Source organism: Protomyctophum parallelum (assembly GCF_964188405.1).
Source record: "Protomyctophum parallelum genome assembly, chromosome: 13".
NCBI lineage: Eukaryota > Metazoa > Chordata > Actinopteri > Myctophiformes > Myctophidae > Protomyctophum > Protomyctophum parallelum.
In genome coordinates this window covers 31,329,184-31,343,340 of record NC_139708.1, presented here as the reverse complement: position 1 = coordinate 31,343,340, position 14,157 = coordinate 31,329,184, and the positions used below count along the sequence as shown (strand labels likewise).

Below are 14,157 nucleotides of genomic sequence, written 5' to 3'. Positions count from 1 at the left end.
TGTGGGAGTGGAGTGGGTGTCCTTCCATCCCCTTTTATTTCATCCTCACCAGCTGTCACCAGAGATGGCCGTAGCCGCCTACTTTTTAATATTATTTTTGAGAGGCGCTAGCCCCGCCTATACACAGGTTTAATGTCTGTCTTTAGTTCATTGCTTGTTTTGTAAACGCATTGACAATGAAGGGAAAATGTACGTCATAATTTGTCATTTACGTCATATTGCACGCACGCAAAAACACACACACACACACACACACACACACACACACACACACACACACACACACACACACACACAGGACGCAATAGAATAGGTAAACCTACTTAAATGTATTAATATTCTGTTACAAGTAAAATGTTGCAGTACGGTGGAGCTGATTTTTATAACTTTATGCTGCTACTGGCTAGCTTATAATGTATCCGTTAATCAGTTTTGTAATAATAAATAAACTAAATATCCAAAGTAACTACATTTTCTAATTTCGGCCAATTCCCATCTGGGTCACTATAGTCGCTAGTCGCTATACTGTTTGCATGATTCCATCATGGTTCTCTTGATGAATTGAAAATGGTGGACCCTGTTGTAAGTATAAGTCTTAGTGCTTTATCATCACTCAATCAATCAATCAATCAATCAATCTGTTTTCGGCATCTTCCTCTCTCCTGTGTGAGACTGACTCCTGCCACCCTGTCCTTAGTAAAGTAACTATAGTAGTTTAATTATAGTGGAGTAAAAAGTACAATAATTGTACTGATATAGTGAAGTATTTAGTACAAAAATCACACCCGTGTGAAGTGAGGGGCGCTGTTATCATCTTCCAACATCGCTACCAATGTATGTAGCTACCATATCTTTTATGACATAATTATCAGACAAAACAAACATTAAACTCTGTTCATTGTTAATGGCATTTAATGTTTGTGTTAGTGACAAAACAAACATCAAACCTGTATAGGAGGTAAAAAATGGGAATATTCAATAGGCTCTATACCTACCTCAAAACTGTACAGTAGGGTACTTGAGTAACGGCAGTTCCATTGTCTCTTTACACACAATCCTGGAACCAAATGGACCCTAAAGGCCAAGAACTTGCATACCCAATTAGTAAATTACCCAGATGTCCTGACTCTCTGAACTATAGAGTTGGGAAAGCCTGTCCGAATGACACCCGATGTCAGATGGAGCGTTTTTACTCGCATAAATCTGAAATTGGTTCCATTTGTAATCTGTTTTAGTTAAATTAGGATTTTGTGTACATTATAGTGATTATGACTCAAAGATTTTCAATTAAACACATGAATTAAGTACAAATTAATACATTACAATCCAATAAGATTATGAAATGGATCATTCGGAATGATTACTTTCATTTGGTACTGCAAATTTTGACACCAATAGGCTACTTTTGTACTCAAGTACAAATGTAGCCTAAAGAATGTATGTAATAAAGTATACAGTATACAAGACAATACACCACAAATACATCCATAAGACAGACAAGCGCTCTCCCAGAACTGTCTACTCCCATCCCACAAGATCACCCCCAGGTGAGAGAGTATTCCCTCAAGGGAGCAAAGGAAGGGAAGTACACACTCATGAACAGCTTCCTGCTCTGGCTGTCCATTTGGACCTGCTTTGCACATATAAGGAAACAACAAGGTTCCTTTCTGTTGCAACAAAAAGACGACAACGCAAAATAATCAATATGACCTTCATTATTTAATCCTTGAATTAGGATGAGCCAATTTAAAATGTAAAGAGTTGGTTTATGTTTGTTAGAGAAGTCCATTGTTGTTATACCCATTTCTCCCAATTTAGTCATTATGCCAATGAATTCCTGACCACACATGTTTGTGTTACCAAACTTAGAGTCAAACTTAGAGTTTAATGCAGCAGTGCTGCATTAAAATGGGTGAGCTGACTGAGCTCATATAGCTGAGCGGTCATAAGCAGGTGGTTAAAGTGAATAGTAACATGTCCTCTTCACTTCAGCCAACATGTGGGGTCCCAAAGGAGCATTTTGGGTCCACTCTTGTTGAGTGGTGCAACCACTCCTAGAACCAGCAATGTCCGTCCGTCCCTCTGTCCGTCTGTCTGCGTCCGTCTGCATGTTTAGGGTACCAACAGGGGGCACTGTTGCACCACTCACTTCAGACAGGTCTGATTTTTTTATTTGGCAATGACATGAAGTCAGCCTGTGACTGTGGTCTGTTCTATTTGCTCTCCTCTATCCCATCTGGACAAATCACAAATTAGAGGTAAAACAAAAACACTCAGCCATGTAATAAGAGCATCAAGCATCACCTTATTAAATGGTAAATGGTGCATTTATCCAGGGCGCTTTACAGAGATTGTGCATTACATTCACCCATTCATATACACACATTCATACACCGATGGCGGCGGAAACCATGCAAGGCACCAACCAGTACATCAGGAGCAATTAGGGGTTCAGTATCTTGCTCAAGGACACTTCGACACTAACTCTGGGGGAGTCCGGGATCAAACTGGCAACCCTGCGGTTACAATCCAGCCACTCTACCCCTGAGCCACCACCGCCGCCTGGTAACAGGTTATCCCTTCACCTATATGAAAAACGGAATCCATTTTATTTGGGTCAAACGTGAGACTGAGGAGGGCTGATGGATTCATGGTTGTGGTGGGTGACACATATACAAACCTGAATGCCTCATTGGCCACTGCAGTTCATTGGAGCGACCTGCATTGCGACACGAGGACAGTGTGCAGTGTCAAAATATGGCTTGCTGAACTTAGGTAAAGTTAGCAAAAGTTGTGGCAAATCTGGAAAAACAATGCTTACCACTGAGACCTGCTGTCAAAATATGACCCCCCAGTCAAAAAACACTTTGTTTGAAATAGACACTCATGCTTTCCAAGGTGTGATTTGGGGTCCTATACAAAATGAATATCAACATCTTAAAAAGCTCAACCTGTCAAAAAACACTTTGTTTGAAACAGACACTCACTAGGCTGGGAGGAGGAGTAGGACTATGGCCCTACACGTCGACTCTGGGGGGGGGTATACTATTTATCATTATCTACTTAATTCCTCCCCTGGGCTCTCATGCCATTTTGATGTAAATCAAAAGGGGGGGGGGGGGTAACTACCTGCCAGTGGGGAGTGTTGGCTGGGAGGAGGCCCTATACGTCTCCAACACGGGAGTGTTGGCTGATGAATGAATATTAACATCCTAATACTGGGGGGTCAAATTATGACAGGCAATTCCTGCTGTCAAAATATGACCCCCCCCCCCCACCAGTCAAAAGACACTCACTATAGGGCTGGGAGGAGGAGTAGGACTAAGGCCCTATATGTCCTCTCTGGGGGGGGGGGTAATACCTGTCAGTGGGGAGTGTTGGCTGGGAGGAGGGGTAGGACTTAGGCCCCACTTTTATCACACACATGCATTCAAGCATTCATTCATCAGTACATTGTTTACATATATGTTTGGACTGCAATGGAAATAAGATATTAGCTGTATTCTGTGTTTTTATCCTTTTGATAATGATGGAGCCTGGCTGTATGCATGCAAAAGCCCCCCCCTTTCCAGGCAGCATTCAGGAGAATTGCTTCTGTACTTGATCACAGCATTTTGCGTTGAAATAATTTGTCCTCTGTGTTGAAATCCATGGTGTACCGCTGCAACTTCAGTACAGGGGGGGGGGGGGGGGTCACACACTGAAAATAGCTGATCTACAAGCTCTCAATGCACCGCAGTGCGATGTGTTATGAGCTTATAGATCCGCTATAAGCTCACAACACATCGCACTGTGATGTGTTGTGAACTTGTAGATCCGCTATTAGGAAGCCCTCTCTGCACGTCCCTGCCTGACAGTGAGGAGACTCAGGAGAGCCCACTGGGAGGATGCAGTGCATCTGTTCTACTCTTCCCATTTCACCCACCCTGCTGACAGGCGCTGCCCCCAGCGCACATGCATCAACACAAATAGAATGTAACGTTATAAGTGATCGATCGATTCAATGTTTTAATTTATTTATCCCACGATTTTTGTAACCTTTTTTTCACTCAGTGTCAATTGTCTAGTGTATAACCCTGGGTGCTGGCAGGGGGGAGTTTCCCCGGTTGAACGTAGCACGTGTTATTATTTCAGTTCCGTTCCCCTTCATCAGACGTCCTGGCTGGCGGGGGAGGTAGTTTTAGAGACCAGGATTACTGCATGTTTTTTGCATCCAGCTTTGTCAGGCTTCTATGCGAACACAATTGGCCTGTGTTCAGGGGCCGGGATAGGAATTGAAAGGAAGAGTATTATTTATTGAATTATTTAATATAAATTGTATTGGTGATATTGATCATTGCATGAACTCCTACAGGCTGGGGCAGCACCTGTCAGCAGGGAGTGTCGGATGGGAGGAGTAGGATGAAGGCTCTGTCAGGTTGGCACGGTGGCGCAGTCGGCATCGCTGTCACCTCACAGCTAGAAGGTGGGCTGCTTGTAATGCATGCATTCCTAAATTAATTCACAGTGAAGTTAAATTGATTGATAATGAAATATAAACAATCTACACAATGTTAATGACATTGGCGGTAGTATATTACAGTAGGTAAGTGAAGTAAAATGTATAACTTTGAATACATCGCCCGCTAATGGACATGCTCTGTAACTTGCCAGCCAGATGCAGGCCACTTCCACATAGTGCATGATTTCCATTATTGTTTGCTAAATAATAACAACAACAACAATAATTCAGTCAGACAACTCACGAATAGATTAAACAATATTTATTGCAGAATGAGTAATGCGTGTGCATATGATATTTGACTTGGCGTTCGGCTCTGCTGGATTTCTCCCTGCTCGGCATGATTAAGCAACATCATAAACATAAGGGCAGGGAGATAGATATACAATAACCCCCCCGTGGGGAGCATAGATAGCAGAGCCCACCGGTGGTGCTGGGGTGGTGGTGGGAGAAAACATCACATACAACCGGGGAACCATGAGCAGAGGAAGGCAGGAAGAGCATGGAGTCTAGTGAGCTTAAGTAGCCTGCCCACTTAGTCAGCTGACTGCCGCATCAGCGAATGACGTGAGAGACTTGCACACACGTATACTCCCACATAGTAATGCAGCATGTTAACCCCTTGAGCATAGTATGGGCCTTTGAGCAAGCAAGAACCTCCCTTGAGGTTGACTGACTGAACTGACTCCGCGAGCTGCGTTTGATTTCAGTCAGACAACTCACGAATAGATTAAACAATATTTATTGCAGAATGAGTAATGCGTGTGCATATGATATTTGACTTGGCGTTCGGCTCTGCTGGATTTCTCCCTGCTCGGCATGATTAAGCAACATCATAAACATAAGGGCAGGGAGATAGATATACAATAACCCCCCAACACACATACCTTCGGTGAACTCTCACCGTTGATCCGGGCAGGTGACCCACTATGAATGCACAGTGACGAAATGCAAAGATGCATTTCTGGAACCTGCACGGATTGCTAACCCCCCCAACAAAGCAGAACCGAGAACGCCCTACGGGCACATCCGGGCAGATGTCCCAAACATCCGGGCAGATATCCCACTCGATAGTGACGAAATGCAACGGCTATGCATTTTCTGGATCTTGCGCGGATATTTTAACTTATGTGAGCTATGTGTAGCCATGACTGCGAGCCGTGAGGCTTATCTCTGAGAAAGTAATGTGTGGGGTGAAAGCCGGACTCAAAACCCGTTGGTTTGGAGTACAAGCCTATACTAACCTTAAGCTTAAGCTGAAAAAGGCCTGCATGGCTACGCTTGCCGATAGGCCATTCCTCTATGCCACTATAGAGGAATATTCTACGCTGCTTTCGCAGGGCTTACGTGTAGTGCAACGCCAATGTTCCTCTACTGCCAGTATGAGGACACACCATTGGCCCAATTACGCCGACGTTCCTTATGAGGAAACGCCATCAGCCTACGGGAATTCTCAACCGATACACATCCGGGCAGATGTCCCACTCGATAGTGACTCGAGAGTGCAAGCTATGCATTTCTGGATCCTGCACGGATACACGTGAGCTACGTGTAACTATGGCGCATGCCATAGCCGTGAGGCTTACCTGAACTATTTCACAGATCTTACATGTAGTGCAACCATTTATGTTACCTCAACGTTCCTCTAACGCCAGAGTGAGGAAACCACAATTACCCCGATGTTCCTTTAATGCCATTGTAGGAACATCAACAAACCATTATTAACATTAGCTTGTGACATGCCACCAATTGAACTACCCCCAGCGACCACCGTATATGAAGGTAATAAGATTACCATTCCTGATCGAATACAGCACTTGCACTCATTACATCCTGAATAAACAACTGAAAGCTCTTCCGATTAGATGCACATGATGATGATTCATGGGCAGATGAGGACCATGGCCTGAGTTTCAGGTGGCGACTGGTGCATCAGCGTGGCAGTAGAATCGGGAGTAGCCAGGGAATGTGCTGAGGAGACCGATAGCCGATTAAGCAGGGCTTACGCCACCTTACGGAATCCGGAACGCAGCCGGAGCAGGTTGCCCAATGTAGAACTAAAAGACATGAGCAGAGACAGAGTTACTTATACTTCATCCTGACTGAATGAATTAAAGAGTGAATAGGGGATCCTAAGCACGGAGAGACTTCCCACACCCACGAGCCAAGATACCAATACTTAAAGAGAAGCCTTAGATCTTAATCCTAAACTATTTAAACACCCAAGTGATAATAATAATAATAATAAACTTTATTTGTATAGCACCTTTCATCCATAAATGCAGCTCAAAGTGCTTCGCAGGGCAGGACACAAAAATATAATACAATAAAACACAAGTAGTTAAAATGATAGAACAATGGCAAAGAACAAAATTGAATATAAGAACATAAAATAAATAGAAACAAATAAAAACAGCACATGCAGCAAAACAGTCAGGGCAGGGTAGGAACGTGCATAGTAAAACTCAAGTAAAAGCAAGAGTGAAGAGGTGAGACTTGAGTTGAGATTTAAAAAAGTCTACAGAGGGTGCGTGTCTGAGCTCGAATGGAAGTTTATTCCAGGCTGTTGGGCCGTAAAAGCAAAAAGCTGCCTCTTTTTGAGCACATTCTTTTAGGCACTTCAAGTAGGCCAGCATTGGAGGACCTGATAGAGACCCTTTATGAATTAACTTACATGAGCGGCATATGCTCTCAAGCGGCCTTTGAGCAATTGATTCTGAGCTTTAAAGAAGTTAAGCTTCATGTCATGCGGACCCGAGAACTGTTCGATACCACTCTCGTCCAGAACTAAGATGAGATGACCCATGCAAGCAATCTATAATGCTGGAGGATCGACGGCGCTGCAGCCTGCACATGGGTGATGGTGATGGACTTACTTCTTCGCTAGATACTAGAACCATCACTTCCGAAGAAACCCCAACCGGCCCACGCCGGCTGAAGAAGCATTGGTGAATCTCCTGACTGAGCGACCCGGGACATCTGTGATTGTGCTGAAAGAAAGCTTAGGACCAAAAGATCATCTGGGGGTCATGACCTGATGAACGAATGAGCCACAATAACAGATAAAACATGATATGCTTTGAGAGAAAGCATGCCTATATATGTGCCTGTCCTGAATAGCCACTTTTTTGTATTAAATATTAGTTATTATTAATAATTAATTAATATTATTAATTAATTTAACACAACGTTAACAGCTTCTATGAAGAAGCAATGACAAAGGCTACAGTTGATTGACAACATCTATGCAATTAACTATGAATTGATTACTGTCATCCAATGCCATTAGTTGCAATAACTAAGATGAGCAGAAAAACAGCCTTGCCGAGTCATGAGGCCCGAGGGCAGAAGCCTAACTCTTGTTTCAGTAGAGTGAGCAGATGATGTACACGTACAGCCCCTGGACGTGACGCTAGTATGACGCAGGGACTTACTCCATTCCGACCATTGGTGCCGAGTGCAGAGGATCGAAGGAGGCACTGGTTCCCATTTTTTGAGTCTTTGGAATGACCCGGCCGGTGATCGAGCCGCAACCTCCCAGTCCGGGGGCGGACATGTCTAACCACGAGGCCGCTGAGCTAGTGCCAGAAAAGTAGGCTTACAGTAGGATTCCACCTGATAAAGTAGCTACCAAGCAGCCCCAAGAAAATCTGCCCCATCCCTACTAACTGCGACGTTGAATAGGTTAACAAGATATACTGGCCATCTTGCACGACTATAGACTACTTAACATAGACGTTTAATGAGCACCATGAGCCAAACATTTGGATCCGTCGTCCTGATGACGCACTGCATGAGGTCACACAACTAACCAGGGGTGGCCTTAGGAATCTGGAGGCTCGTTTCGAGACCAGATATGAGGCCTCCATGTATACCTATGACATAATTATCCTGTTGGGTTAAGGTTAGGGTTAGGGTTACACTTGGATACATTTTGGTTACATTTTCCTAATCCTGTTACTCAATACTATAGTGGCACTGAGCGACATCAAATCAATTACTGATCTGAATACAACTGGCAGAGTACATTCCCCAGACTGCACCGGGGAAACCACAACCGATAGGTCGCACAAGCACTGCGACACGGAAGCCAAGCTTGCTGCGAACATAGACATAGTCTATGGCTGCCTTCCTTCAACCCGGATCCTCTCACGGATAAGTGATGAATTATTGCTTAGGAGTTTCAATTTAGAGCTCCTGGCAGTGGATGTTAGCTGTGCAGAAATGAAGCAACACGGCAAGCTGCTAACCTACCACCTTCTGAAACATCTTCAGTCCCACGAAGCAACTGCCATTACCTAATCCCACTCAAGGACTGATCAGACATTAAAGTGACAAATGGGCAATGGGACGCACGGTGACAAGACGTTATATACGTATACGTATATATTGATCTGAACTTCTGACCTCAAAGAGAGTGAGGAGGGTATACACTAGTGACTAGACCGACAGCTAGATAGGCTTGAGGGGCGGACGGAGGCAGCAGTTTGTTAAGGCTTTCAACTCTTCTCCAAGACAGCTCAACCCGTATAGAGAAGCTGAGACATGATACCACGACAAAGGAAGCACTAATTAAATGCCCATTAAGAAATACATCCACAATAAACAGCTAGAAACTAATCTTACAGAAGTAAATAAACTAGACAGAAGGCTATGACACTTGACATGAGATTACTGCAAATGCAATTTGCAATCTTAACCTACTTTAATATGACACTGGACATAACTGAATCGATTGAGATGAATTAACAATAACTTATGATACTGTCCTGAATGGAAACATGGAAAACTTAAGAATAATAACTATGCCACATATAAATTCAAAACTGAAACATAATAAATCACAGGGAGAAAGGGTGCTAGCTTTAGCATTAGTTTAGCATGAACGAACCCTCATGGCAATGAGGAAACCTCAACAACCACATGGCTACAAAGCAGTAAAGCACCAAATCTATATAGAGATTGCCATTAAGGTAGTTAACTCACAACAATACTTTCCAAAGCACATAATATAGAAGGTGTTAGGTAATAAGTAAGCAGAGTGTGACTGAAGCCTTGCTTCAAAATGAATGAAACTGATAGGAGACACAACCAGGCAGCTGCAGTTGCCAGATCTTGAGAAAGAAAGCAACTAGGTGTAGAACCATCCCAACCCTACTCGGACTCACCACATGAGAACTTAACTTACAATATAATACACCCTAATGACTATTATGACTTGAAACAATACATTTCATTGGACAAGGTCATTTGGATCCATGACAGAACACCAGAACAAACTATTGACTACAGAAACCAAGCCCAATGTTGCTTATAAAAGCGCACGTGGCAACCGCTGCACATGAGTTGAGGACCCATAGCTGGAGGGGACAAACACTGCACATGAGCTGACTTGGCAAAACATCAGCAAAATTAAAACGTGGCTTTGACTGACGACACATACCACATTACAATAGAAGCTGCAGCACTGTCTGCGCATCTGGCTTAATTACCAGAACAGGCTATTATGAAGCTTGTTGAAGCCACATGATAGAACTCAGCAGCATTAGCAGAAACATATCAAACTCAATATTTTGCATACAACCTGCAGGCCCTTATCACAGCATGGACAGTAGCTGAGAAGCATAATTTAAGCAGCAGTAGCTGCACACGCGGACAGCAAAAGCAGCAACAACCACGAGGAACAGAAAACATCACATACAACCGGGGAACCATGAGCAGAGGAAGGCAGGAAGAGCATGGAGTCTAGTGAGCTTAAGTAGCCTGCCCACTTAGTCAGCTGACTGCCGCATCAGCGAATGACGTGAGAGACTTGCACACACGTATACTCCCACATAGTAATGCAGCATGTTAACCCCTTGAGCATAGTATGGGCCTTTGAGCAAGCAAGAACCTCCCTTGAGGTTGACTGACTGAACTGACTCCGCGAGCTGCGTTTGATTAGTTTTCTAAATACTGTACGTTGCTTTGAGTAATCGATTTTCTGTTTTCGAGCATGCTGTCTCTCCAGGAGAAGCTGGTCGTAATTGAATGTCAAAATACTGTATAATATGCACTTTGGCCTTGTGGCACATAAAGGCCTTCAAAAACAGCAGATAGTGAAATATCAAATCACTTCACACACTTCACATTAATCCTTAAACTGCCTCTCATCTTTCATGTGTGTATTTACTGTACCATCCTATATTAAGATTGCAAAATGAGATAATGGAGGGTCGACGGTGGACACCGGACGTTGGGTCGACGTCATGAACGTAACCATTTGTGATCAAACACTATACTCGGAACACTTCAAATGGCCATATATCGGTGAGCGTTGCTCTGATCAGTGGACTCAATTTGAAGGCGGCCTGAAAATCTATAGTAATCAAGAGATAGCTAACAAACACACTCCTTCCCACTTGATTTGATTTTTATTTGGATCTCTTTTAGCCTATTGGCTAATCTTCCAACAGTCCAGTCATAAATAAATAAAAACATTACAGAATACATTAGAGAATACAATATACAATACAAAATACAATAGTGAAAAAACAATCAAGTATCACAGCATACCGGTATATCAAAATGCATAACTGGTTGTTTCTCACAGGCCGTTCTGCTTGTCAGCATTGACGCTGCTGAGGATTCCAGCTTGGGATCACAGAAGAAACCCTGGTTGTCATAGAAGGCTTTCAATTCAATTCAATTCAATTCAATTTAATTCAAAGGGCTTTATTGGCATGAGAAAAGATACGTTTACATTGCCAAAGCATATAGAGGTTGACCAGGAGAGCGTGGATGCGCACGCGGATGCCGTGCTGGCGGATGAAGGCGATCTTGTTCTCCAGGCGGTTCTCAATCACCATGTTGAGATCCTCCAGGAGGGAGATCTCTTCGCGCTTGAAGAGCTCGCGGCTGGTGTCGGGGGCATAGTCGTACGGCCAGAAGGAGCTGACGTAGACTCGGGGAGGCTCGGTCACGTTGATGAGGGGGGCTAGGCTCCAGAACAGGGCTCCATACACCCTCATAAAGTCCTGTGTGTCCATTTTGTCAGCCTTGTTGAGGATGATGCAGATCTGGGACTCACAGCCCTTCAGCTGCTTGAAGATCATCTCCAGTTCCAGCCCCACGTCCAGCTTGGTGGGGTCAAACAATATAAAGATCAGGTCAGCGCGGTCGATGAACCACTGGCAAACATCTTTGAAGGGGTAGCCTGGATAGAAAAAAAAGACGAATTGTCAATATCACTGTTATAATTGGAAAGCCCTGCGACTGTGAGTTTGCATGTTCCCCAGCTTCCAGACTGGGACATACCCAGACAGCAGATTGAAGATTGAATGGAATTGGCTTGCCAACCTCATAGGCTGCAGTTAAAACACTGCCTTCTCCAGGGGAAAGATAATCGGCGGCATTCTGCATTTATAACAAATTCTCAAATGACTTTTCAGAAATAAAACGACTTGCAGCCTAGTGCCTCCATGTACTGTATATCAGTAGGCACCAGTAATGACCTACAGGCGAGGTCACGCTGAAACAGAGCTTATTAATACAGCACAGTTAAGAAGCAGGAGTTAAACTATTAATCTGGTGTCTGTGAGGTGTCCCCTGAGTCTCACCTCTCTCTTGCTGCTTGCGGTTTTCCATAATTCCAGGTGTGTCTACAAAGGTGACATGTTCCAGCATCTTGTGGGGCATCTCAAAACCCGTCAGCCTTTTCAGGAAGTTCTGGCCAAACTTCTCTAGAGGTGAGAAAGGATGGGAGCTGTCTGCTGCCATGACGATACCCTGGACTTTGCTGGTCTTCTCCCCGTGCATGATTACCGTAAACTCAGAGGTAGTGGGTTGAGCACCTGAGGATGTTGAACAAATTACAATATGAGGAAAACCTGAGAAAAGCTGGTTGTGTCAGAAAGACAGAGAGAAGTCCAGCAAAGAAAAGGACATGTTTTTAATGCAAGATAAGAAGAGAAAGAGACTCATTTTCATGAAGTGGGAAATCAGCTGTTGGCTAACCTATGTGAAGCTGGTAGGGACCGTCTTTCATGCCCAGGAGATAGTTGATCATTGAGGACTTTCCTACACTCCAAGGTCCCAGTAACAACACCATGGGCTTGGAGGTAATCTCCTTTTCTGTAAGACAAGAACAGTAAAATAAATGTGTAAAACCGACAAACAAAAGCATAACCCTCAACTTCACAAATTCATCTCAACATATGGAAAATATGGATATACTATATAAAACAAGGAGAAGCGTCCAGCATACCTGAGATCTGAGGCTGTCCCAGATCGTCGTACTTGTAGGCCTGCATCAGGGGTATGATGGATGAGCGGTAGATGTTATGCAACTTCTCCAGAGCTAAACGAGAATGAAAAAGCAGTGAGAATAAGTCAGATATGTCAGAGGCCGAAAGAGGCAACTGGAATGGAAAAAAAGAGAACACACTAATTAACAGAGGATGAGATGGCTTGTTCGTTAGACTAGTAGTGTTAACTACCTTTCCCATTTGCACTAATATATGCTACTCTAGCATTCCTATCAGAGAAACAAACATTTCAGGCTCGCGAACTTACTCCACCACCAGACATGTGCTTCTAACCTGTTTGGTACTGTGTGTCCTCCTTATAATCCAGCTGCAGCGTTTCATTGATGTGAGATCTGTCTCTGAGGATGGAGGGGGCATCGTTTTCTTTCTCTGTAAAACACATTCGAAAAGTATTGTTAGACGTTGAAAGCTAGACCGTTGACAGTTCCAGACACCTGTGTATAATTGATAAGCTACAGATACGGACAGATGCTCTCAGTAGAGTGCTGTGCAACATTTTCCACCACTCTAATTAAATATATCTACTTAGTTTAGTGATCTTTGGATAAACGAATTCATTTATGGCCAAATTTGAACCAGGCCTCCAGCAAGGGTGAGATCCCCGACCGACCGGGCAGTCGGCCGTTTTGGATCTGGAACTCTCTCGTTATGAAATATATTAACCCTGAGTTCTGCAATTATTAGGCTAACACTTTGTAATTAATAGTCTGATTTGTCTTATGCCATATCCTCTAACTGCCTTGTTGACTTTGTTCTACTTTGTTCTACTTAGCTAGCATAATCATTATTGGGCATTCATCTTCATCCTCAAAGTTACCCTACAATTTATACATTATATATTGCAATTATCTAGTTTTACTGTACCATGAATTTGAACTTGTTTGCAGTATTTTTCACATTTTAAGATACACATATGCAATATAAATATTTTGTGGAAATACTGCCCATCCCTGACAAAGTAGCACAGTACAGTATTATTAACCCAACCATGAACGTATAGTAGAGTAACAGTAGAGAAAATATAGTAGAGAAAGCAGCTAGAAACTTACCCAGATCAGAACCCTTGCCTTCTGTGGGATGCAAGAGCAGCATGGAGACAAAGCAGATTGAAACTAGAACTGCACTCTGTCGAGTGCATACTTGCTTGTTGCACACTAGTAGGCCATAAATGGCCAACTAGTGCGCAAGCAGAGCGCGCATGTAATGTTTTCGCCCGCTGTAAACTGCCAAATCTCAGTATCTCTGTGAAGGAATGTTTGAAATGATTAATGTTTAGATGTAATTATTTGCTACCTACTATACATGTAAACATTTAGTATTAAGTATGATTCTAGTTTCTATCTATATAAG

General features: G+C 43.3%; 1 protein-coding gene across 1 annotated transcript; it reads right to left on the bottom strand.

Moving 5' to 3' along the window:
* Positions 1-11,087: 11,087 nt before the first annotated feature.
* LOC310868607 (sarcalumenin-like) lies at positions 11,088-13,899 on the bottom strand (the record flags this gene model as incomplete). The annotated part of the gene is made up of 7 exons (XM_083779063.1): positions 11,088-11,134; positions 11,244-11,696; positions 12,100-12,333; positions 12,497-12,613; positions 12,747-12,839; positions 13,081-13,176; positions 13,857-13,899. The coding sequence occupies 7 exons, from the start codon at positions 13,897-13,899 to the stop codon at positions 11,088-11,090; spliced, it is 1,083 nt and encodes a 360-aa protein (XP_083635189.1).
* Positions 13,900-14,157: the final 258 nt, after the last annotated feature.